Source organism: Cinclus cinclus, chromosome 2 (genome assembly GCF_963662255.1).
Source record: "Cinclus cinclus chromosome 2, bCinCin1.1, whole genome shotgun sequence".
NCBI classification, from domain to species: Eukaryota; Metazoa; Chordata; class Aves; order Passeriformes; family Cinclidae; genus Cinclus; species Cinclus cinclus.
The window spans coordinates 75,524,170-75,548,098 of record NC_085047.1 but is presented as its reverse complement, the minus strand read 5'-3'; the positions used below and the strand labels follow the sequence as shown (position 1 = coordinate 75,548,098).

General features: G+C 36.0%; 1 protein-coding gene across 1 annotated transcript in view; it reads right to left on the bottom strand.

Moving 5' to 3' along the window:
* The window catches only part of GPC5 (glypican 5), a 575,796-nt gene that overhangs the window by 442,592 nt on the left and 109,275 nt on the right, over nucleotides 1-23,929 (bottom strand). Inside the window, exon 5 of the mRNA XM_062487799.1 lies at nucleotides 23,625-23,750. Coding sequence (XP_062343783.1) covers nucleotides 23,625-23,750 — 126 coding nt within the window. The remainder of the gene's footprint in view (nucleotides 1-23,624; nucleotides 23,751-23,929) is intronic.

The following is a 23,929-nucleotide window of genomic DNA, read 5'->3' as shown; positions in this document are numbered from 1 at the left end:
AAAAAAATAAGCAAAAATTATTACTCTTATTACAAAATTCAAGAATTTATGCTTAGGAAAAGACTTCCAGAAAAAACAGACATACAAAATTTAGGTGTTCTACACTTCTGGGAAAAAACACATCTCTGCACATCCACAGAACAATTACACTAACTTAAGATATCTTAAATTACTGTATGGAATGCGTTTTTACTACATTTAGATAAAACATTCAGAACCACTAACAATGTTCTAAAAATCTTCAGACAATACATACATTTAAAAGTTGATTGAATGGTCATTATCAATGGTTCAAGAAGGTCTAGGGCAAAGGTTGATGCTACCAAACAGAGCAGATAGGCACTTTAAATGCTGAGATGACTCTCAAAAGGCTACTTCTAAATGATGCAAACTGATAAGAAAATTAATAGTACTTATCTCAGTAAGGAAAGAAACACCCTCATTTTTCAAGGTAATGCACAATTCTGCTTTCACTGACCTTGCTAATAAAAAGATTTCATGTATCAAAGAGTGTTTAAATATATACCAGGCCGTTTCTTCCTATTTTTTAGGAATCTTTGAACAGGAAGAAAGAGAACAGTCATTATGAAATATTATCTTATACAAATATTTAAGGAAAAGGGTAAATATTTGGTTGGCTACCCACTGTAGTTATGACTGACTGTTTAGTTATGAAAATTGCTCAACAGCCTCTGCATTTCCTGCATTTCTTTCTTCTCTGATACTCCCTGGGAAACACTGATAGAAAGCTTAGGTATGTTTTAACTCCATGAGATGCTGACAAGTGGAATTAATTACTCAGAGTTTTCTGCAGTTTTAAATATATGGATATGACCCCTTGTTTCAGATGCAGCAGGCTAGTTACAACCGTGAAAGGATGCCACATTTAAGACAATTAAACTGGTTTAAAAAATTGTTGCCACTATGCAATGGTCTCCAACACAGATGCTGACTTTCTTGGCTTTATTCAAATGAATTTCCCTTCTTGTTCTTCCCCCATTCTATACAGTTAGTCAATTTGTCCTTTTAATAATTTCTCTTATGGAATCTTTCATCTTTTGTCCCCCTAAGTGAGTGGTACTGAAAAATCAAACGCACAATTCTCCCTGCTTGCTACAACAAGATAACAGTCTCCAGTTCTGTTTTTTTTCTCTAAGTCCCCCTCTGTTACTTTCCCATACAACCTGTGCTCTGCTCAAATTCAAACAGTGCCTTTTCTTCAGCACACTTCCATCCAGTGACTAGCACTAAGCTTGACCACAGCTGATTCACCAACCAGATCATCAGACACTGAGCTGCTTTAACTGGCTTGGGCCTTAATGAGTGCACCCTACTCAGATTTTGGGAGCCAAACAGTGGTGTTGGACCCTACACATACATATATATATATATATATATATATATATATGTATATGTATATATATATCACCATTCTGGTTCTGCTTGGTCCATCTGATTTGTACCTTTTTTTTTTTTTTTTTCTAAACAAATACTGTCTGGTAAGTTATTCAGCACAGTTATGGAGAGTTAATTAAAGGTTCTTCATGTGAACATCATTTATCATTTATCATTTAGATAAACTTAGGTGATGCCATGTCCAGCTGTACTCCCTCCAAAAAACTTCAGTGAGGTGAGCCTGAATTATTATTATTGTATGTTGATATAAAGATAGCTCTTGGAACTGCTGCACAACATCAGTAGGTGCACTGGGGTTTTATGACATTGCCAGAGAGGAAGAAAACAGCTGATATGGGAAGTTGGGAGGCATTTTTATTAACCTTTTCGCTCAATTGATGGGTTTAAAACAACGGTTCAAAAAAAAAAATGGAACTCAATATAGGACCCCATTCTGCATGTTTCACAGTTACAAGCTTAATCATAAATTACATGTAGATAATTTACATACAGGTATAAATGCATAAGTAGCTACTTTTATGCAAAAAAAATTATATCCTTTGCTATTTCACCTCTACTTAGGCAATTGTTTCACAATGGTTTATGACATTTCCAATATTCAAATATACTTGAATAAAAGAACATTGTGGAGATCGATAATTTACAGGTATTTGGCTCTATTTTTTTCTTTTCTGCACTTTATTATTTGATATTATAATTAGTATTTTGGGGAAATGGTCAGGAAATATTAGTATGTATTGAAATTTATTTTCATCTAGGTAAGGGAATAGATTCAATTGGCAAGATGAGAAGAATGAGAGGAAGATAAGGAAAATGAGTTTAAGAACTGAATCCTATCACTCAATATTTGCTTGTCTGGTTTTTGTAATTAGTGAATGATAACACCTTCTAGACTGAAGACAAACCTACAGCTTAAAATTTAACAATAATAGCAAAATACAAAGAGTAATGTACTGTACTATACTCCAAAAAGATCTTAAATTAATAAAAAATATGGCCTAAACAAAGGAATATGAAAATTTTAGAACCTGAAGATTTCAGATGAACAAATACTTTAACAGGAATATTTTGAGCACACTTTAGTATCTCAGACAGATTTTTTTGGGTACGAGCTTTTGCCCACAGTTTGACAAATCACCATCTTCAATATTAATATTCTCAAATATGAGATTTGAGCATAATTTCCCATTGTTAGCAATTTTTCAGGCAATACTTTACTACTCTGTAAACTTCACCCCCTGCAACTACATAGAAAATACTTAGAACCCTTTCTAAAGTTTAATTAAATTTTCACAGGAGTTACTGCACTTAGTATTTCTTTCCCAAGAGGAATGACATTTAAATTCCACAATTTTTTTGTGCTTATTTTATCTGCCTTCAGAGATCCATCATCTTTTAATATTATTACCAACAGTAATTTGAAAACTCAAATTAACTATATGTATGTCACCTACTTACTAGTAAAGGTGCTGAGAAAAACTCATGTTGTTTTAAATGACAGCAAAAGCAAAAAGGACAAGATTTTAACAGAAAGAGGCCTTGAGCTTCCTAAGGAAAAGAATTCTAACTTGAGGATTTATCACTTTAATAACTTCCGAGTCTCCTTCACAGCTTACAAAATACTTATGCTTTAAAAAAAATCGAATCTTGATTTTAATTAGGACAAGTTTATCCATACAAAACAAAAAAAGGAATTATTCCTCTTGTGAACCAAATGCACATTGTAACTAAACAACTTGTGATAATTTAATGGCATTGAAGTCCCAAAATGGATATTTAATCTAAAACAAAAAGAAGAATTTTCAAAGTGCTCTAAAACTGCTTTGACAGATAGCCAAATAGGTATATTTTTGATAAACTCAACCAGCTCCTGCCACATACATATGATCTGATAATGGAAATGCAAACATTACTTTATTGTACCCAGTTTGCCTTCATCACGTGTCTAATATTTGTACCAGAGATTGAGGTGGGTGGTTAATACAAGTACAGTAGAAGGAGTCAGAAATTAAGTGACAGAGCTGTATATCATTACACTTCATGGTATTTACATTTTTCCCAAGATTAGGCTTATGTACTTAACTGAAATTCTTTTCCCTATCAAGTGTACTTGATCACATAATCACAGGGAGCTACCAAGCATTGCAGCCACGAAAACAAAATCTTTAAATGCAACAGCAGAACAAACTTTGGTAGGTGTGATTTAATATTTAGCTATGCTGCTGCCAGGGAATGGACATGCCAGGTCAGATAGGAACCTTCTGCAATGCACTCCTTTAAGCAGGTAAGATATGTCCTGGAACAGTTTCTTTAGTTTAGCAGAACCACACACAGGCTAAGGGAAGATGGTTGCTTCCATACGGACACACTGCTCAAAACCAGAAGGGACCTGAGGTACATAACTGCAATTTAAGTCTGCTAGATGGTGGCAAAAGAACAGGACACAGACTCAACATTCTGCAAGCTGTGTAGCAATGTCTGAAGCTCAACTCCCAGATATGACACCTGAAAGACCTCAAACTTTTAAAATATTTTATATTATTCTCAAGAGCCCTGCTTAACAGGGGAAAAAGGAAGAGAGGGTGAACTCTGGCCAGTTCACAGATCTGCTTGGACAATTGACATGGGAGATGGTTCTGGGGAAAAACGGGTCCAAAATAGATGTTTCATCTTGTCCAAGCTCGAGAACAGTCCACTTTCTTGTGCAGGAAATCAGGCAAACGAGACAGGGGGCCTACATGGAGGAACAAGGAGTATCTGACTACCCTCCATCACAAAAGGAAGTCTGTAGGAGGTGGAAGTAGGGTCAAGGCACCAAGGACAAATACAGAGAGAGGGTACAAGAAAGGAGACAAGTCAAAACCCACCTGGAGGTAAAACTGGAGTCACAAAGGATAAGAGGGAAGTTTCTACAGGAGCATCATAAGCAAAAGAAAGCCTAAGAAAAATGTGGGACAGAACAGAGCCCTGAGAAACCAGCCCTAGGCGACCCTGATCTGAGCACAGAGCGAGATTGAATGTTCTCCAGAGGCCCCTGCAACCGTCCTATGAACGTGTGACAACCCCAGCATACTCATCTGCTATATAGCTGTAAAATCCCTGAGCCATGGCTGACTTCAAAGGATTCTGTGTCCTGTTCATCAGGAATCACTGACAGTGGAGGATTCCTGCTCGTTTTTTCTTTTCCAAAGGAAATGCGAAGAAGTAACTACAATTTTTATCCTAAATCAGATGAAGACTTTTCTGTCCTGTGAAAATGCCTATGTAATAATAACTGATTAACAAAATACAGCAATTGACACCTTCACTGTTGTGTATATCAGAGAAATTAGAGAAGACTACTGCCTTTGCGGCGAGAGAATGCCCTTACCTATTAATACCATTATGGAGACACTTAATTTAATGTGGAGTAAATGGAGTGTTGCCAGAATAAATTAGATGGACCTGAGATACGTGATGCTGCCACAAATTCCCAATTATTTTCCCAGACATAACTATCATGATTTATCTCTGACCAGTGTTACTTGTTTCTGTATCTTTCCCATGGTAATCCTGTTTTTATAATTCTGTTTTGTGTTTTTATAGCAAGTCAGTATTCTGGTGCCAATATTGTAATAAAATGACACGAAAGAACTAACAACTAAAGAGACCCCAAACTCTATGAGTGTGCCACAGCCCAACAGCTCTTTATGAACACTGTGTCACACAGCTCTCAGCAGGAACTTGCTTTTCATGCCCTGCCTACCCTGGCTGACCATGCTATTCTGGCTGACCCTTTCTTTTTCCTGATAGAGCTGCAAATATGCAACGTTAGGCATCCTGTGATATATGCTTTCCTTCTTCCCAACAGCGCATCTCTCTTGGAATACACTCTGACTGTGATGCAGTCAGATAGTTAGGTGATAGCTCTTCACCTTGTCTTGGAGAGGTGTTACCAGATCAGTTAACCCAGTAAGCACATGACATTTATTTCTGTCTACCTACAATTGCTAATTGGATTTTTCCCTATTAAATTTCTCTTTTTATTTTTTTTTTTCAGATATTTTCTATGTTATGCCAAGGTAATTAAAAAAAGATGGTGTTATTCTCCACTCCATGAGCCATTAGGCACAAATACCAAAAATCCAGAAACCATCAAGGCTGCATCTTCCATTCTATTTCAGGCTGACATTGGTCTTCCAGAGCTTACCCTGCTTTTTCTGTCAGCAGGTTAATAGCTGAATACCAGATTCAAAATAAAAAAATAAAAAAATACAAAAAACTATGGTAATTTTATATTAATTATAAAAAAAAAAACTTTTACAGGAAAAGTTATTATTTCATAGGAAAGATTTTCCATTTTGACAGTAATCCCAGCTCATAGAGTCTGATTGAGTGCCCAACCTTCTTTCTTTCCCTTGAATAGCCCTTTTTATAGCTTGTTTCTAGATAGCAACAATGAAGAAGGGGACCAAAACCTGCAGTCAATCACCTTCTTCTCTAGAGATCTGAAATGGGTCAAGTGTAACTGTCCAGTATCTGAACAAGCGGTGTTAAATAAAAAGAATTATTGTCTTTGTGTTTCCGCATGTTGACATGAAAATAAATTTGAAAATTCTTTTAAAAATCAGCCATATCTATGAAATACAGCAGCCTACTTCTTTCTGTTTATCATAAGACCCTTTTTACAAAAATAAAACTTGTCATCCCTTGTTGAAAAGCACATGTGAAATATCTGAGTGACTATGCCACTTCTAAAGTCTCAGTCAGTCTTTGCAACAGCTTCCACATAAATACATTTTTATCTAAAGACAGAAACTGAAATAAATACTACAGTTATTGATTGCAAAATCAGTGCTGTCTGGTTACTACTTATTTAACAAATAACTATGCCAAAAAGAGAGCATATTCCTCAAAAACTTCATTATCTAACACCCCAGTCTTGCAAGTACTTTTTTGTGTGTGTCTATGTGTGGCTACACGCTCCAGTAGTTCCTCTGATTTCAGCAATACTTCTCTGACTGCATTTACCTTCCAAAATGCCTTTTTCTTGTCTGAGTTAAGCAGATGACAAAGTCAAGGGAAAGGAAGCCTGCAAGAAAGATGAATTGGAGGAATTTGGACAAGGCTTCCTACGTTATTGTGGGAGAAAGGTGGCTGCTTCTCCAAAAGAACTGCTTAAAGAAGAAGCTTAACTCAAGGCTTCCCAATCACCTTCTTGCAGTCTGTCCACCTCTGGCTGCTGTTTAGGAGATTAGCCTATGAAAAAGCCCAAAGTCAGATGCCTAAGCCCAGGTTAAAACCATGTTCCATTATCCCTAGTGTTTGCAGATCAGGAACTGAAGCACATAATCCACCATGTTGTAGCAGCATTAAAATGCATTTTTTAGTCTCTAAATCCACTTCCCTGACTAGACTAGAAATGGAAAGTAGCAAACAGTAAAGCTTCATCCCCAAGATATTTTAGACAGAAAAAGGTTCAGCTTTCTTTTTCTCCCTAGGCCAGGCATGCAGAGATTTCAATTTCAGAAATATTTCCCTTCAGCAAGAAAAATATTTCATAATCAGTATATGTGGTGATAGGGGTAGTGTTGCAAAGTCCTCAAAACACTTTCTATAGCTAAGAAGTACTGAAAATCAAACTGTTATGGTATTCAAAGCTACAGTATTAGGCAATTTAAATTATTACATGTTATAGATCTGACAAATTTGCTACTTGGTCTTTAAAACACTAAATTGACACACATATATATGGGATTGACATACCTATCTAATTATGTTTTTCTTGGTAGGTATCATTTTGGATTTCATTTACATACTATGTCACATACTGGTGATACAATCTTTTTAGTCTGCTTGGAAAATACATTCATGCCTTCAGTTTAAAAAAATTTTCCTTTTTCCTATCCCGCATGTGTCAGCACACACACACACAAAGAATATAGGTGCATAAATCAGGGTCATTACATTTCTAAAAGAATCTATACTTGTCATTATGCAAAAAATAAAGTCTTAGTAGTTGCCAACTTCATCATTATTTCTCATGGCTTAAACAATTGTTGCAAACAATTTTGTATTCACAATTTTCAATCATTGCATAATTTTAGCCAATTGTTCATTTGTTATGCTGAGGAAAATGGTATAAGATAAAAATTTCCCTAACATACAAAACACGTTTGCCCTCAAAATTTCAAAATTTCCAAGGGAATTAAAAAAATCCTTTTTGAAAATCGTTCACATCTTTGAAGACTGATAAACACTTCAAAGACTTTTCTCTGATTTTCAAAATATTTTCAAATACTGAAATCTTTCCTTATAAGCATAGGCAGGCTTTAGAGTCTTCAAATTTTACATTTATTTAACCAGGATGCTTGTATTGCACATGTAAATATATTAAGGATAAACTATTGCATCTGGATTAATCCCATTTAAAATGTTACCTTATAAATAATGGGCTTCAGTAATCAGTTTTTAATGCAAATAAACAAACAATAATGATGAGTTATATTTTAAATTCCTTCACTAAGCAGTACATATACTTCAAATCTGAACGTATCTGTCACTTTACCTAGTCATCCATCACCTGGTGATGAAACTGAAGTGTCCCTGACTGTGTACACTTTATTCAGTGTTCCAAGATTTCAGGCAATAGGATAAAACCATCCTGCAGTGTGAGGTTTTTTCCAGCTCTGAAGTAAACACTGGGGAGTCTAATCCACTGTCAGAGACATTTGCCCTTTCAAAAAGCAATGCAATCTCTAAGACTGCAGAAATGCAAAGCAGCTGTTTCAAAACAAGATGAAGTAAGTCTATTAGGTCACTGAATGACTGCTGCACTCAGTAGTTTTCAGTACTGGAAGAAAATCAAATCTAACCTACCAAGAGCACTTGGCCACCCTTCTGTGAATCCTCTGCATTTCTTCCTTTTCTCTGTCTATCACAGAGAACAGTATCACACTGTTCATTTGATTTGTCTCCTTTGGCTTATTTATTACTGTTGGACCAGATAACCTTTTGATATTGCTTAATGGAATGAGAGGACTAGCAAATACAGTGTTCTCAAACCTCCCCTCTCAAGTTCATGTTTCCTCCAAGAGTCAAAAATTTCTGTGCAATTCTGCTGAGATTTTCCTTTTGTTCTAGACGACCACATTGGCAGGATTTTGAAATACATCTGCTCCTCAAGTATAATAAAAAAATAATGTTGAAACCCTTTAAACCAGTAAGCACTGGTAAGATCTTGAAATTTATATTATTTAATACGAATGACAACTTTGGTTGTAAAAACTGTAATTTTTTAACCAGTACAGCTATAAAAATGCTGTTATAGCTCCAGATATTTCAGAAGAAATGCCTAATGCCTGAAAGTTTTCCCCTTTATGTTTATAGGATCCATTTTGCTGCAGGCATCTTTACACCCATAATACTGAATCCACACTGAGTGAATAACTGTACCCACCGAGCAGAACAAGGAAACCTTAATAACAGGCTCAGCAAGAGATCTCAGTCATTCTGATATCCTTTTGTGCAAGACAGGCTGAGAATGCATAAGGAGCAAAAGCCACAAGTAATTTGTAGCATTTCACAGTTACATTAACACCTCTAATTGTAACTGACAGGGCAATTAAGGCTGAAAAACATCCCAAAGCACTGCTTTGTACATGATGATTGTCCCACTGAAACAACAGAGCATGTACTCTGTTTGGAGGAAAAGTGTTTTACTTTATTTTCCTCCATTGAAGTAGTTGTCCCAGTTCATCATGCCTCATTAGAGGTTTGTGTTGCTATAAACATGATTATTTCAAACAATCACAAGTCTTTATATCAAGCACATAATTTAACAATTCCCTTTTCAATACAAGTGTCAACAAGGTTCTTTAAAAAAGAATGTTAATTGCTATAGAATCCATTAAAATAATGAGTCTTAGAATAATGAACAAGCAATATAGGCTGAATACAAACATATCACACATTGACCCACCTTTTATTTTTAATGAAATCCAGACTATTAATCTCATGTGCCCAGGTTTGCCAGGTTTTGTACACTGATTTTTCTACCAGTCTCCCTTCCTCCCGCTCACATACACATCTCCCTGTGGTGAGCCATAACAAGCTGTGTCCAATATTAGCAACTAGCTAAATTATGTAAACACAAATTTACAATTTTTATTTTTTTTTTTTGTCTGTCAGAACTTGATGCTTAGGGCCCCATATCTACACTACAGATATCTGTGGGGGACAGAATACTTGACTAGATCTATTTTAACTCCAAAAGACTGAATAACCATTAGTAGTCAGGGTGTGTTAGAGATGATCCTCAGGCACACCTTACTGTTTAGTTTCATCTAAAAGGAATCCTGTTTATTTGGCCCAAGTCTGTTCCACAATATGAACTGAAGTAATTAGAGATGACTGAGATATTTATGTCAAAAGCACACTTCTGATCCAAATTAAAATGTTACTGTAGGTGCATCTGTATCTGATTATTTTAGTAGAAAGTCAGTAAAAAGTCCATAATTTAGGAGGAATTAATCCCTCTCCAGTTTCTGTAAATATAGTCAGGATTTAAAATGGGTGGGATTTTTTTTCTACTCTGAGAACTCTCCCAAATCTTAGCTCGTAACTGTTTATTTTTCTATTAATAATTCATTATATACATCTGTATATCAAACATTAATAATATCTGGCCACAATTTACACACCTTTGATTATAGGATCCAATCTTAAAGAATATGTAAGAACAAAAATAATCTGAAGGCTGAGCAATGATGAAACTAGTCTCAGAAATTAAATAAATAGAATAATAAAATGACTGATCTCAGAAAAATACTCAGATCTATATCCAAAGTGTGACAGAGGTCATTTTAAGGATGAGGAGTGGATTTCAGAGCAGGCTTTTTTTACCTTGCCCAACCTACACTCAAGACAGAGCATTGAAGGGAAAAGAAAAAGGACATAACACAAACCCAAACTGAAACTGCAAATGTCACAGCAACATATGAGCCTTTATGGGCCTGAAAAATGATGTCTTTAGGATGACACTAAGAGAGCTGGAGAACTCGACATATAAAGAGAGAATGAATAATTTTGTTTGTTCAGCCTAGGAAAGACCAGGCTGAGAGGAGATCTCCCCACACTATTTTATAAAAATACCTAAAAAAATACCTAAATTATAGGTACAAAGAAGGAGGGCATAATCTTTTCACAATGATGCGTAGTGACAGAACAAGAGCTAACATACACAAGCTGCTCATGGGAAATGCTATCTAGATATATGGAAATAAAAAGCACCTGAACATCAGAATGGACTGCTATAAAAATTAGTGAAATATCCACCACTGAAAATGCTACTTAGCTTGACAGTATTCTGAATATTCTAATCTATGGCCTTGACTTGCTACAGCTTGTACCAGCAATCCCAGAGGTTATCCTAATGCAAGCTTTTCTGTGTTTCTGAGATCTAACTAACAACAGAAATTCTATACACAAGGTGAAAAAAAAATTCTTTCTTTTTCCCATTGGAATCCTGAACTACAGCAGCTCATGCATGTTTCTACCTTGAAAAGGATAAATAATAGCACTTTTTTTTTGTTTTCTTTATTCACACTGCAGACAACGAGAAAAATTTAGAGACATAGGTTTTATATCCTCCCAAATTTCTGCCTTATCTGCTACAACCTGGTTTCATCAGTAAAAGACTGAAAAAAGGAGAATGCTAATGTTAAGAGGGCTTCAAAGAGGAGAATATCTCACAAGAAGTTTTAACACCCTCCATGGGCATTTATGGGCAAAATAAGCCCTCCCGTCCTCTTCTTCCAGCTCTTGCTTAAGTCCTTGGGGAAAGAAATTGCAAATTGAGATACCAGGTAGTAGACTAGATAAGGTGGCTTCTTTTAAGATGAAAATATGAAGGACAATTGAAGACATTGAGTTTCTGTTGCTTTTAATCTTTCTAAAGAAAGGAAGCACTCTTTAAGATTGTTTGCTTGGTAACTTGGCTTTTGTCACAGCAATGGCCTACTACAGACTTCCAAAGATAAAGGATTTACCAGAAAACTTTCTCCATTTGTAATTGGTTTCCTCTGGACACTGTTGGGGTTGTGGACCAGGGCAAAGAGATGTCTATTCAGGGATTGCTTCTGATATGGAAGCTACTGTTCACTGTCTTCCATCCATATCTCTCTTCCTCAGAGTCATCAGTGCCTTTCCTTTTTTTTTTTTTTCTGTACTCTAATTCAACCTTCTCTTCTGTCCTCCTTTTGCTAAATATTCAGAGTATTTCCTTATGATACACTGCTTAAATATCAATGGCTGCCAAAACTTGCCTATATTAGCTTTGTACAGCAAATGCAAACATTTAGATGAAATAAGTACAGAATCAGTCAGAAAATTCAGTAATTTGAAGTGAAAAACAGGGTTGGAGTTAGGGTGGTTTGTTTTTCTTTCCTCAAAGTTGTGAGTTGCTTGTTTAAACATAGCTAAGGCCAAAATATGTTTGTGTTAGAAGAGATTTTAACAGCACATGAAGTAACTTGAAGTCGAAAATAAGATAATATTTTTTCCTAAAATATACAGCACTGATGCAAATCACAGCTCTGATCCACTGCCACGTTGATCAGTTTTTACATTAATGTAAATGGAACTGCATTGTTGTTCCATGTTACATGGCATTAGCACACTGGTCAAACTCAGCAAACACGTAGAGAGAAGGGGCAAGCACCAGAGCAAGTGAAAACAACAAAAGCAATCAATGTTTCCCCAAAAAGACCACCCCCAAGTATTTGCTTGCAGAATAAAGTGCTACTGTGTAGGGGGTAAGAAGTGGTCACAGCACCAGCCTGCCAGAGCTCAAGAAGTGTTTGGACAACACTCTCGGGCACGTGGTGTGACTCTTGGAGTGTCCTGCACAGGGCCAGGTGTTGGACTCGACGATCCTTTTGGGTCCCTTCCAACTCAGGACAATCTACGGTTCTATGACAAGGCTTCTCACTTTTGGGATTGGGATCAGGAGAAGTTACAGTGCTCTCCACTGGGTGGCAACGTAGGATACAGCAACAGACACAACAGCTCTCTCCGCAGGACCACCAAAACAAGGGATTTTTCTCCTGTTGCTATTTCGCTTTGCAGTGCTATGAACACGTGGGGAAAAAATAAAAAAAAAAGGCAGCTTTGAACACGGGTAACTGATTATGGGCTAATCAGACTTAGTGCAGTTCAACAAGTATTAATATAGCCCCTCTAAAATTTTTTGTTTCTTTTTGGTCATTATAATGCAATGAAATATAAACTAAAGTCATCATTAGATGTGTTGGAAACTAATGCTGACTTCTCATAAGTGGTTTTGCACATGCATCATGGCTACAGTTCTGTAATTGTTTTAGAACAAATAATTTTTAAAGTAATTTGAACTAGTAGCAAGAAAATGCAAGACACAAATAAGGTTTAAAAACCCCCACAAAGGCTATGTCTCCGATTTTTCTTTTAAATACAGAATGTATTTTCTCTGATAAAATTTTCTAGAACATAATTACAGTATGTATCTGTACCTCTTAATTGCCAGCAGACAGGTGAAGGTGATGGAGCATTACTCTCACATCCACACAAGTTTAAAGGCATAAGTTAAGAACTATTTCAAACACACATATAAATAAGTAAAATTAACTTAATAGTCTGCCTATGTATTAGGACATGTTTTTCTAGGACATGAGTTTTTCTGTACTTAAAGAAAGATTTTGTTCTCTTTCTATTAAATGATATTCTATGTTATTCAAGGTCTGTTTAATACTTAAGGATAAAGGGGTGGGGGTGTGTGTGTATGGGGGGGAAACGGCAGTGTGAATCCCAAATAGTGAACATTTTGGGGATTGATGCAATTATTAGAGAAAACTGCTCATCTGAACAACTGCAAGGATCTTTTTACATATGGCTTCTCTTCATGTATTCCAGTACAATTTGTGTACGCAGCTGAGACAAGAGCTTTTCTTGTCGTGAGCATCTGCTCAACTCATCGTGTGTGCTGCATCTACCACTGTGAACTGTTCCAATGGCACTGTTGAAGCATCTGCCACACAGGCGATCTCTACAGAGGAATTCAGAGCCTAGAGGAATCTGAAAGGAAGCAGAGAACAGCAAATCAATGAGCACTAGCTGGAGACCAGAAAACTTGGGGGTTTTTTACCTTCTGATATCATCTAAGGATGGTGCACAGCAGTGCACTTGTAACTACAGCTCCCTGAGGCACAGGGTAGAAGTGACCCATTTCTGTACTTTCCTTTCGGTAGCTGTGAAATATGTTCTGAATTCTCTCTATATGTTTGTGGTGGTTTTAACTGGGGTAGAGCTAATTTTCTTCACAGTGGCTGGTATGGGGCCATGTTTTGGATTTGTGCTACACAGGGATGCTACACAGAGTCAAAGCCTTTTCTGCTTTTCATTCTGCCATGATGGCAAGGAACTTGGGGGTGCATGGGAAGTTGAGAAGAGACAGAGTCAAGACAGGGACCCAAACTAACCAAAGGGATATTCCTGACCATAGGACATCAAGCTCAGTACATGGAGTGGAAGGCAAAAGGATGAAGGGGGGGGGGGGTGTGTTTGGAGTGGTAAAGTTTTGTCTTCTCAAGTCACTGTCACATGTGATGGGAACCTGCTCTCCTGGAGATGGCTGAACACCTGCCTGCCCCTGGAAAGAAGTGAATTAATTCCTTATTTTGCTTTGCTTGTGTGTGTGAGACATTTGTCTTCTCTAATAACCTGTCTTGATCTCTACCCCTGAGTTTTCTAGCTTTTAACCTTCTCATTTTCTCCTCAATCCTGCTATTGGGGTGCTGAGCAAGTGGCTGCGTGGAACTCAGCTGCTGGCTGGGGTTAAACCATAACAATCTTCCCTCAGCGTGCAAATGTTTTACCATCAGACTTACATGTTCTTGAGGACAAGATTCAGATGATGTAAGCTGTGCAACCACTCTGTGCTGCACACTCCCAAGTGATTACAGTGGTTAGAAACAGCCAGTCCACTAGCACCAAGTAGGATGTGTCTCTCTCCATTGACTGCACAGGCTCAAGAAGCCCAAAGCAGATGTCTATGTTTGCATAGCTATAGATGTCACTAGAATCTCACCCCAAAAAATGAAGTTGTACACTCAAATTGTTGTAGACTTCCTTGCGCATACGACATTGTCAACATATGAATACAAAAGAATTAACTATATTGACTGTAATGCGAGCTAAAATAATTTTCATTTGAAATCACTCACAGGTGTCATGCAAATAAACAACTTCTGGCTGTTTGATTCAACTTTTTTCACTATAAATACATCCCTTTACTATGCAATTAAAATTACAGAGAGGGAGCAGAGCCTAGTTATCAGCTCTTCAGCTGACTGGTAAAAAATTCTTGTTTGAAAAACTAATTCCCTTTATGATATATTTGAAATTGAATGATTACTGTGAATCTCTGTGAATACAGTCTGTGCTGGAAAAAGGCTGAAGGGCAGTCTTCCAGAATGAACTCATGTTGGATTTGATCATAGTAAAAACTTTTCTGTAGTAGAAATATGCCATCCAGGGCCAGTAATATTTATCATTGTTATTCAAAATCCCCCTATAAGGATTTATGCCACCTCTCTCCATTAGCTGCTGTCTAGAACCCCTGCACCATTCAGTGCTGGTCGTCCACCATTGAGAAATCACAATGTGTTCACTGACAATGTTTAATTCTTTTCACTGCAAAATGAAACATCCTTATATCAAAAAAAAGTTAGGAATTTTTAATTAGTTTTTATTTATTTTAAACATCTTCTGTTCAAAGATTTCAGGAGGCACTGCTTATATACTTTTCTTCCTTAGTAGAGTGAGACATACTAAAATAAGCATTGCTGGGAACCTCTTTTATACAGGAACATAAGAATGTCTCAAACAATGTCATTGACATATTTGCAAAAAGCACACGAACATACCAGTTTTTATAGCACCTTATAAGAACTGCTTTAAGAACTGTTAATAATAGTTTATAATACAAGTTTATAAGAACTGAACCTTGCCCAGAGAGATTGTGGAGTCTCCCTCACTGGAGATATTCAAGAACTGCCTGGATGCAATCCCATGCCATGTGCTCTGGGGGGACCCTACTTGAGCAGGGAGGTTGGACCAGATGCAACACTGTTGTCCCATCTAACCTGACCCATTCTGTCCTTCTGTGGCTGAAGACTTAAAACCTGGAGTTCTAGATAGCATAACATCACCCACAGTGAAAATAGCCTACGGAAACAGGGAAAATTAAAGGAAAAGTTAATCTTCTTTTCATAAACACTTGAGTACTCTCCAAAATGGTTCCCAGCTTTATCTTACATTTAAACTGAAACTTTTAGAAACTATGAAAAATGCAAGGTTTGGTGCCTTATGCAAGATTATGTTCCGTCCTTGACATACACTACTGAGAAAGAATTAAACTGATGTTTCGTATTGTATAATTATTTTTTACATCTTAGCTCAGTGAGCTTAATACATCACTTTGACCAGTGATCAAAAATAGATCAACAGTGTTTTATGATATTACATGAAGTAGATGGATCAATATGGGTACCTAGTTTTCAAGTGAAATATCTCAGACACTTAGACATAGCTGCTCTGGATCAGCCTACTAGCTGTAATATTTAGTCTTTAGGTTATTTTTTGTTTTTTTGTCTCGGCATGGATACTTTTTATTAGCTTGAGTTACTAGATATTTTAAACTTTGATAACATAAATTCTTTTAGACTGATGCCCTTTACAGTCAAAGGGGAAAAACAAGTCCTTCTAGGAAGTTCTAGCCAACTATTTGAAAGACTAAACTAATTGCATCCTACAAGAGTCCATTTATGTCTTCACAAAGAGGACAAGAGGACAAGATGCCCATGCACTCATACATTTCTTCACACAAATACCTGGAATATATAAGATCAAGAATAAGATCAAGTTTTGACACGGCAAGCTCTTATTAACATAAGATAAATGTGTTTAACATGACAGAGATTCACTCCTCAGAATTAGAAGAAGGAGTAATTATATCTTATTACACAGCAGTACACTAGAACGCAACCCCTCCATCCAAGGGATTTTCTCAAATATGCATAAAGATTCCAAACAGTTTAATGAAGGTCTTGCTGGTAGCAGAGATATCTTGCTTATTCTGAAAGACAACTCACTGTGAGATTTGACTGGCTTCCATGCTTCTTATTTCCTTTTCCTGTCTCATAGGTATAAAGCATTCTTTTAGGAAGAATCTGCACACTCTCCTGTTGCATGAACATTACAATTTTGTTCAGCTACTTTGATCTGTACTTCATAATAACTGCTGATATCTTTGGTGCTACACGAACATGAGAACCCTTCAGATTTGGATGCGACTATTCACATTAGTGCTTGACTGGATCATTTACCAAGGCTGCAGCATAGCATACATGTGTGTACCTATGTCCTTTACACTGGGTTTTGCTTTAGTCCTTTTTCAGAGAGAGTTGTCACAGAAGCACTCATAGCAGGTAAGCATTAACTGGATTGCCTCATTCCATTTCTGTGTGGGATACTGCACTTTAAAATTGAAATTCCTTCTAATTTAAAGTAGCTTCGGTTTGGGTTATTCAATGAACTGAGAAAAAAATGAGCTAACATCACTGGTTTCTAAATTCATGGTCTTCATTAATGTAGCTTAATTTTCCTGAGAGCCCGCACATGGACTGGTGCTAAAAAAACTTTGACCCTAGAAATGCCACTGCATCTACTATAGAAACAGAACAAAACAGTAACTTTAATGAATTTAAGCCAGTTTTTTGCTTCCAATCATATAATTCTAAAGGAATACAAGTAGAAACTGAGCTGCTAAAGAAGATAAGGAACTCTAACTTTTATTAAGAGGGATAAAATTATATTTTGAAGTACATGCTCATAGACTCACACTTGTAAGTGGAAGATAAGTTTTACTTCATTAGAGAAGATATAATGATTCTTTTGACTACAAAAGCAGAAGAAAAAATTGATACAACTGGAAAGAATAATATTTATTTCTAGAAAAAATAATGAATGAACTCATTCTTGAATACATTAATAAAACTACATGAATACCATTTTTTATCATCTGTATTATATAAATGACAGTAAAAATAATCTGTACACATAAAAATCTATAGAATATTCATCAAAATAGGACTACATTAAGCAAATTTTTCTTTTATATATTGAAAAATTTTCTGCAAGCTTTCACAATTAGACTCAAAGGAAAAATTAGTGGTTTTCACTTAAGACTCCCAACCAATTTCCAGATGTTTAAAAGCACCCTCCTTGGATAGATATGTCATCTGTAAAAATGTAAAAAGCAAAACCTTTAGCACAATCTAAGTTTCAATAGCACACTTTCAGAGTCAGTGCAGGATGCTCAATGAAAATCTGACCTATAGCTGTCAAGACAAAAAGTCTTCAGCAGATGTTACATAAAAATACGAAGGTAGAAAGGAACACCTGTAAATGCTGCAGTGTTGAATATCATTATACTGAAGTTTCCTCTCTGGACTGGTAAAGTTGCAGAGTTTGTAGAAAACTGCTGTGGGCATTACAGTGAAAGAAGATCTCACAGAAAATACTTCTCAACTCAACATATTGTTTAAAGAATTCATTGAGGGCTGCTGTATCAAATTGCCATGGCTAGAGGTGATAAATGACTTGGGTTTAGAGCATCAGTGTGTGAAAGAAGCTTCACTGTAAAATATCACTAAACTTACTATTTGAAAGAGAACCTGTATATGTAAGTTGAATTCAGAAAGAGCATATTACTTTTATAAGAACTTCAACAGGGCACAAATGTTTTGCCTAGTATAATCTACTATGATTCACAGTTATTTATTTTATGTAAGGTTTATTTTTGAACTGTGCATCAAAGTCTCCTGCATGAGTTTTCCTTGGCTTTAATAGGAACCCTTATACAAAAGTGAGACAATATATTTTTATTTTTATTTCCTCCATTCTTTCATGTTATCAAGTGTAGAAAAGAAATCCTGAATTCACTTGGAAAACCTTTAAGAGTCATCAGATAGCTAATCTTAAATTGTGCTATTTTTCTGTAACTGTGTAAAATGAAAGACCAAAACCTTCCAGAATGAAGATATGATGATGCAGTAATTCAAACCTGGAATATTCTTTGTTACTATTCTTTCTCATGCCTACTTTTGAAAGGTCTTCTGTGACTTTATAAATACTACAGTTTATTTAACATGATGCTAATCATGTTTTTAATTTTAAAAGTCAATACAATTTGTAAATTGTTACCAACCTAATAGAAATTCATTCACCCACTTTTAGAACACTTCTATTAGAACCTCTGCTGTGCACAACAAACAAGTGCAATGATTCTAGGGCAAACACTACAGAAAATTATATATTTGCTCAAGCAAACAGAAGGAAAAGTAGAACATTTATTTTGAGGTTATCAAATGAAATACACATTTTGCTGATTGTATATAATTAAATCCATTCCATCCTGAAGTGACATGAGATTTATCTAAGCATATACCCAGAACAGATATTAAATATCTGTTAATTAAATATTAAAGCAGGAATTACTTTTATTGTTATAATTAATGGCAAAATAGGGAAGAAACCCCACAATTATTTTAAAGGAAGGGATCTTATTCCAGTTCATGTCTTTTCTATGTTCACATAGAAATATGTATCATAAGCCCCTCTTAAATTGACTCAATGCTTTGGTATCTGAAAACTTCTGGTTCTCTTGTTGTGGGGAGCTAGTGGTGTGAAGATTTTTGAGTTCATAGGAAGACTGAATGTTCACAGGATCTTCATTGGAAGATTGATTCATAGGAAGATCTTTTTGCATAGGGGTCAAGTGGTGCCTCTGACAGCAGTTTACATTCTTCGTTATTTTAAAAAGTGATGATTAGTTCAAGTAGAAGGAAATTGAAATAAATTTGTTGATTTCCCTTATATCACCATTTATCTTCTTTTGGGTAAGAACAGGAACAGGATTGTACTAGTTTTAGCATATTTAAGAATTAAATGAGAAAATTTCCCCAGCCTAAGAGCTGTGCTAAAGCTAAGCATTTATTTGATGAGAGATGCTTATTATAATCACTTTTTTACAATTTGCTCAGGGCAATTAAAATCAATCATGCTGTTTAATTTCTCTTAATTTGGGTACTTCAGATACGCGCTTCAGAAGAAACTCTTCCTTCAAAACTTGATTAGCTGTTTTTAATAATCTCCATTACTCCTGAATCCTTCAACACACAAAATATTACTATTTTTTTCACTCACATCTATTTTTATTTCAGTTAAATCGCTGTTCTCAAGATGTACAGTACAGATTATGCTCTCCTCTGTGTATTTTTAATTTATCTCTCTTCACATTCAAGCCAGGCTCTCTGGACAACCGAGGCTGTATAAATGTCAGTTAAATCTCTGTGTTTTTGAAGTGGAACAATCTCAATCTATTTGCATAGCTGCTGCTATTTTAGTTTTAGTGCTAAGATGCCACTGAAATTTCAAACTCATATGCCTTGGTAGTGCGTAACTTATTAATATCAGGTCCTCTTTTTTCCATTGAACCTAATGAATGCTGTAACACTAAATTCCAGGTACTTCATCACAACACTCAGCTGTGGCTTTGAAAGTGAAGCTTAAATTTCAATTTCATGCTAGAACCATTCAGTCACACAACTGGGTAAGGCTGGAGGGGCTGAAGGCTCCTCTGAGGTGTCTTGTCCCTCATGCTGCAGTGACAGAATTCATGCCTCATGAGAGTGGTCTTGCTCCTCTCAGGCATGAATGCAGAAATGTGGGAATTCTGGTCTGAGGCTTTGATGAAAGCATAAGCCTTTACTGTGAGAAATGCTAGACCCAGAACAATTTACAGAATTGCAGAATCAGGGCCATATTTCCATGGCATTGTGATATGAAGGGGGGAAAAAAAAAAAGGCTTAAACCAAACAAAAATGGAACAGCTGAAACACATGAAATGCAAACTGTTAAGTAAGCTTTTGTTTCAATAATACCCTTTTTCATTTTCTGACCTTTTCCCACCCAGGCTTGATAATCTCTTGGATAGCATTAGAGAAGGCAAAGGTTATAAAATTTAACTGATATCCAATATTGTAAGTGTTAAAACCCTTTAAATGCTTCCTTTAGAAAGATGCACCAAAAAATAAAATGAAGAACTGCAAAGATTATTTTTTCCCCCTTTATCTGTCTTCTGTCTCCAGTGGTTTTTGCTACTTGCAGCTTGAAACACAGATGCAGCAAGCAGTCTAAGCAATCTCCTCAGGTCCTGATACACCCGCAATACATAGTTCATTACATTGTTTTCTCATGTCAAGCCCAAATTTCAGTCATCAGCAGCTAGCTGCGGCACATGTTTTTGAAACAGAAGGCAAAAACAGATGGAAAGAATGAAGAATCTCTAAACAGATAAAATCTATTTGTCTTTAACTAATTTGAACAATGTAGACTTTTCCCCATCAGTGCCAGAAACACTGGTGAGATGCACTGATGAGTTCATCAATACTGTTATTTATTATTAGACTAGTAGGAAGGCAGGATGAGGGGAAGAAAAAAAAAAAACAGTAGAGAGTGAGTGTACAGGTGCTTCAGTACTTAGAGAGAAAAGCAATGATGCCTGCTCAGTCAATATTGCTTCTAAAATGTCACAGTATCCTGGGATCATGACAATAGAAGTTGAGCAACACAAGATTTAGATAATCCCAGATTCAGAATCATAGGGCTAGAGGAGATTTTAAGAAGTTATCCAATTTATCTCCAAATCACTAAGAAAAGTCAGCTTTTGCTACATCATTTCTCATTTCTACCTGCCTTGCCTATTCTTAAAAATTCTTCTTTATGTAGATGCTGGACAACAAAACTACTTATTTTTGTCCTTGTCACTAGAAAACCCTTGCTAATGTTTAAGCAGAATATATTTTAAATGCTTGCTATGCATCCAGCCATTATAAAAGCAGGTAATAGACCCTTTTTCCTAGGTCACCACTTTTGTAACAATAATACTAACAGTAAAAAACCCCTTGTCTTGGTCAAAGCACAGGACAGCTCTTCCCCCTCCAGTTACAAAACAACAAATACAAGCAAATAAAACTGAACAAAGGGCATTTTGACTGAATAAGAAGGCAAAATGAAGGGGTGGAAGATGACAGATCTGAGTGCCTTTATAAAGATAATGAAACAGGAGACTATGTACCACAATGTATTTAGTGCACCATCAGAGGTCTTGAGATGTAGGAAATAATCTGCAGGTCTCAGCTCCGTTTAGTAATCTAAAGCAATTCAGAGTTTCATGCTCTTTCTGGTTTTTCAGCAGAAGTACTTCTGATAGTACTTCTACTATTTACATCTCTGCTTTTTCAGGAAACTGACACTTACTGACCAAAAATATAAATATATATACATTAATATATATACACAGACAAAATATTTTTAGTTAAGGAAATGTTTAAGTTAAACTAATACCAAAGTGTTATTCCTTACTTTTAAGATACAGCACTTTTTTCACCCATTATATCTTTGGGTAGATCCAATAATAAATATATTGTATGCACATATATGCACACATATATATTTATAAAAGCATATATAAAGCCCATAGATATACATGCGTATGAGTGTGTGTATTAGCATATATATTAAATTACTTTTAAAACACTACAGATTTAGAAAATTTACAGAATGTTTGATTTCTTTATCAGTACCTTAGTGTCTAATCAATCAAAATCAAACAGTACAGTATAACATATATAGTATAAACAAAGTAATAGTACAATCATATAATAATAGATATGGTATAATAGCATTATATAATATAATAATAAATGTTTGAAAATATCTTGTATATTAACAGTAAGTATATAAGAAGCCAAAAGTAATGATAGAAGGTTCTTGTTCTTAGGAAATCTGTAATTACAAGACCCTTACTTTATATTGTTATTGAAGTATTTGGTAGGAATATTTTAAGTGAACAAATGAATGGTCAGAAAAAAAAAAAGAAACAAGGAGATACAGAGATACAGTTAAGATTAAATCTCAAATACAGTTACCTAAAGAGGAAACAAAGCATCTTCAGAATATTGTTGAAATCCTTGGACAAAGGTTGTCAGTAAGACTTTCAAGGGAGTCAAACACTCACTGGACCTTGGTGCTGCCAAAGCAGGGGACTGCCCAAGAAATTAAAGAAAAGTGGCCTGTAGCTGTTTGCTAAAAGGATGTCCATTAAATTTCCTTACGTATCAATCAATAAATGACGGCTCCTACCTAAAGATACCTAAAGGTGCATATTGTCCACTGCTCTTTGTATTTGCTATCTCACACTTTACTAACTTTCCTCACAGCCTTATTTGAGATGACATTTGATACTACCTACTAATACACACCACATTAACTCATGATTTTTATTACAAATAACTGCAATGAGCTTTTCAACATCTTGATCTCTGCCACCAGGAAGGGAAGGATTTCCTGCTCAGAGAAATACTTGCTTCAAAGTGATCAAAGCAATAAAGCAAAACCACAGAGATCAGCCCTCTGAAAATCTTGCAGCCATCCAAAAACGCCAGTGTTTCATAAGCTGTGTAATATATTGATTCCAGAGACACACATCTAGACTGTTTCAGTTTATTATATCTTCTTTGCCACTGCTGCTGAATGATGTCTCCCAAGCTGCTGCATATATATAAAAAAATACATGCTTCACTTTTAAGATGTTTTATCTTCATGCTTAACTTTTAGTTCTCTCATGGGAAACCACACATATTAAGAGATTCCTTCATACTTCACAGCAGGAGAAGGCTTTAAACTTGAGTCTGTTATCACACACTGCATTAAAAGGAGCATTTTGTAAAGACCAAGCTCAAACAAAAATCCATATTCTTTTTGTCCAACTGTATTTTGTAAATGCCAATCCAGCTTCTTTCACAGTACTATGTTTAGGTGCAGCAAATTTGAAGGAAAAATGTGTGAAGAACATTGGAATTCTTTTTTTCTTTTTCTTATACAGAGACGCAGGGAGATTTTATTTACTGCATACAGGTGAAACCTGAGAGAAGGGAACCCACGCTTATTCATTTTTCAAACTAATCTTGACACAGACCCAGCGAAACACCACACCTGACTCGAACAGAAGCTCTTTTAGCGAAACATGACTTACAACAGAAAAAAAGACAAAGGTGAGCCAGAAAAGCTACCTTCTTACGACATCTTCTCCATTCCAACACGGCAGTCCATCGGCAGCTGCCAGCTCATTCCCGCACAGCTGATCCGCCAGGCTGCCGTAAAAGGCTCTGTACACACGGAGGTGGCTGATAAATTCCCTGCACGCGGGAACACGGGAAATAATTGTCAGTGTCAACCAACACTGAGCCATCTCGCTGTTGTGCATTCCCAAAAGATAAGGAATATGTTTATTCCATTACTCTCCACTGGTCCCAGTGATATTTTCAATCGATCTATCAATAGATGAGTTTGATTGTTGTTGATACTATTCATTGGT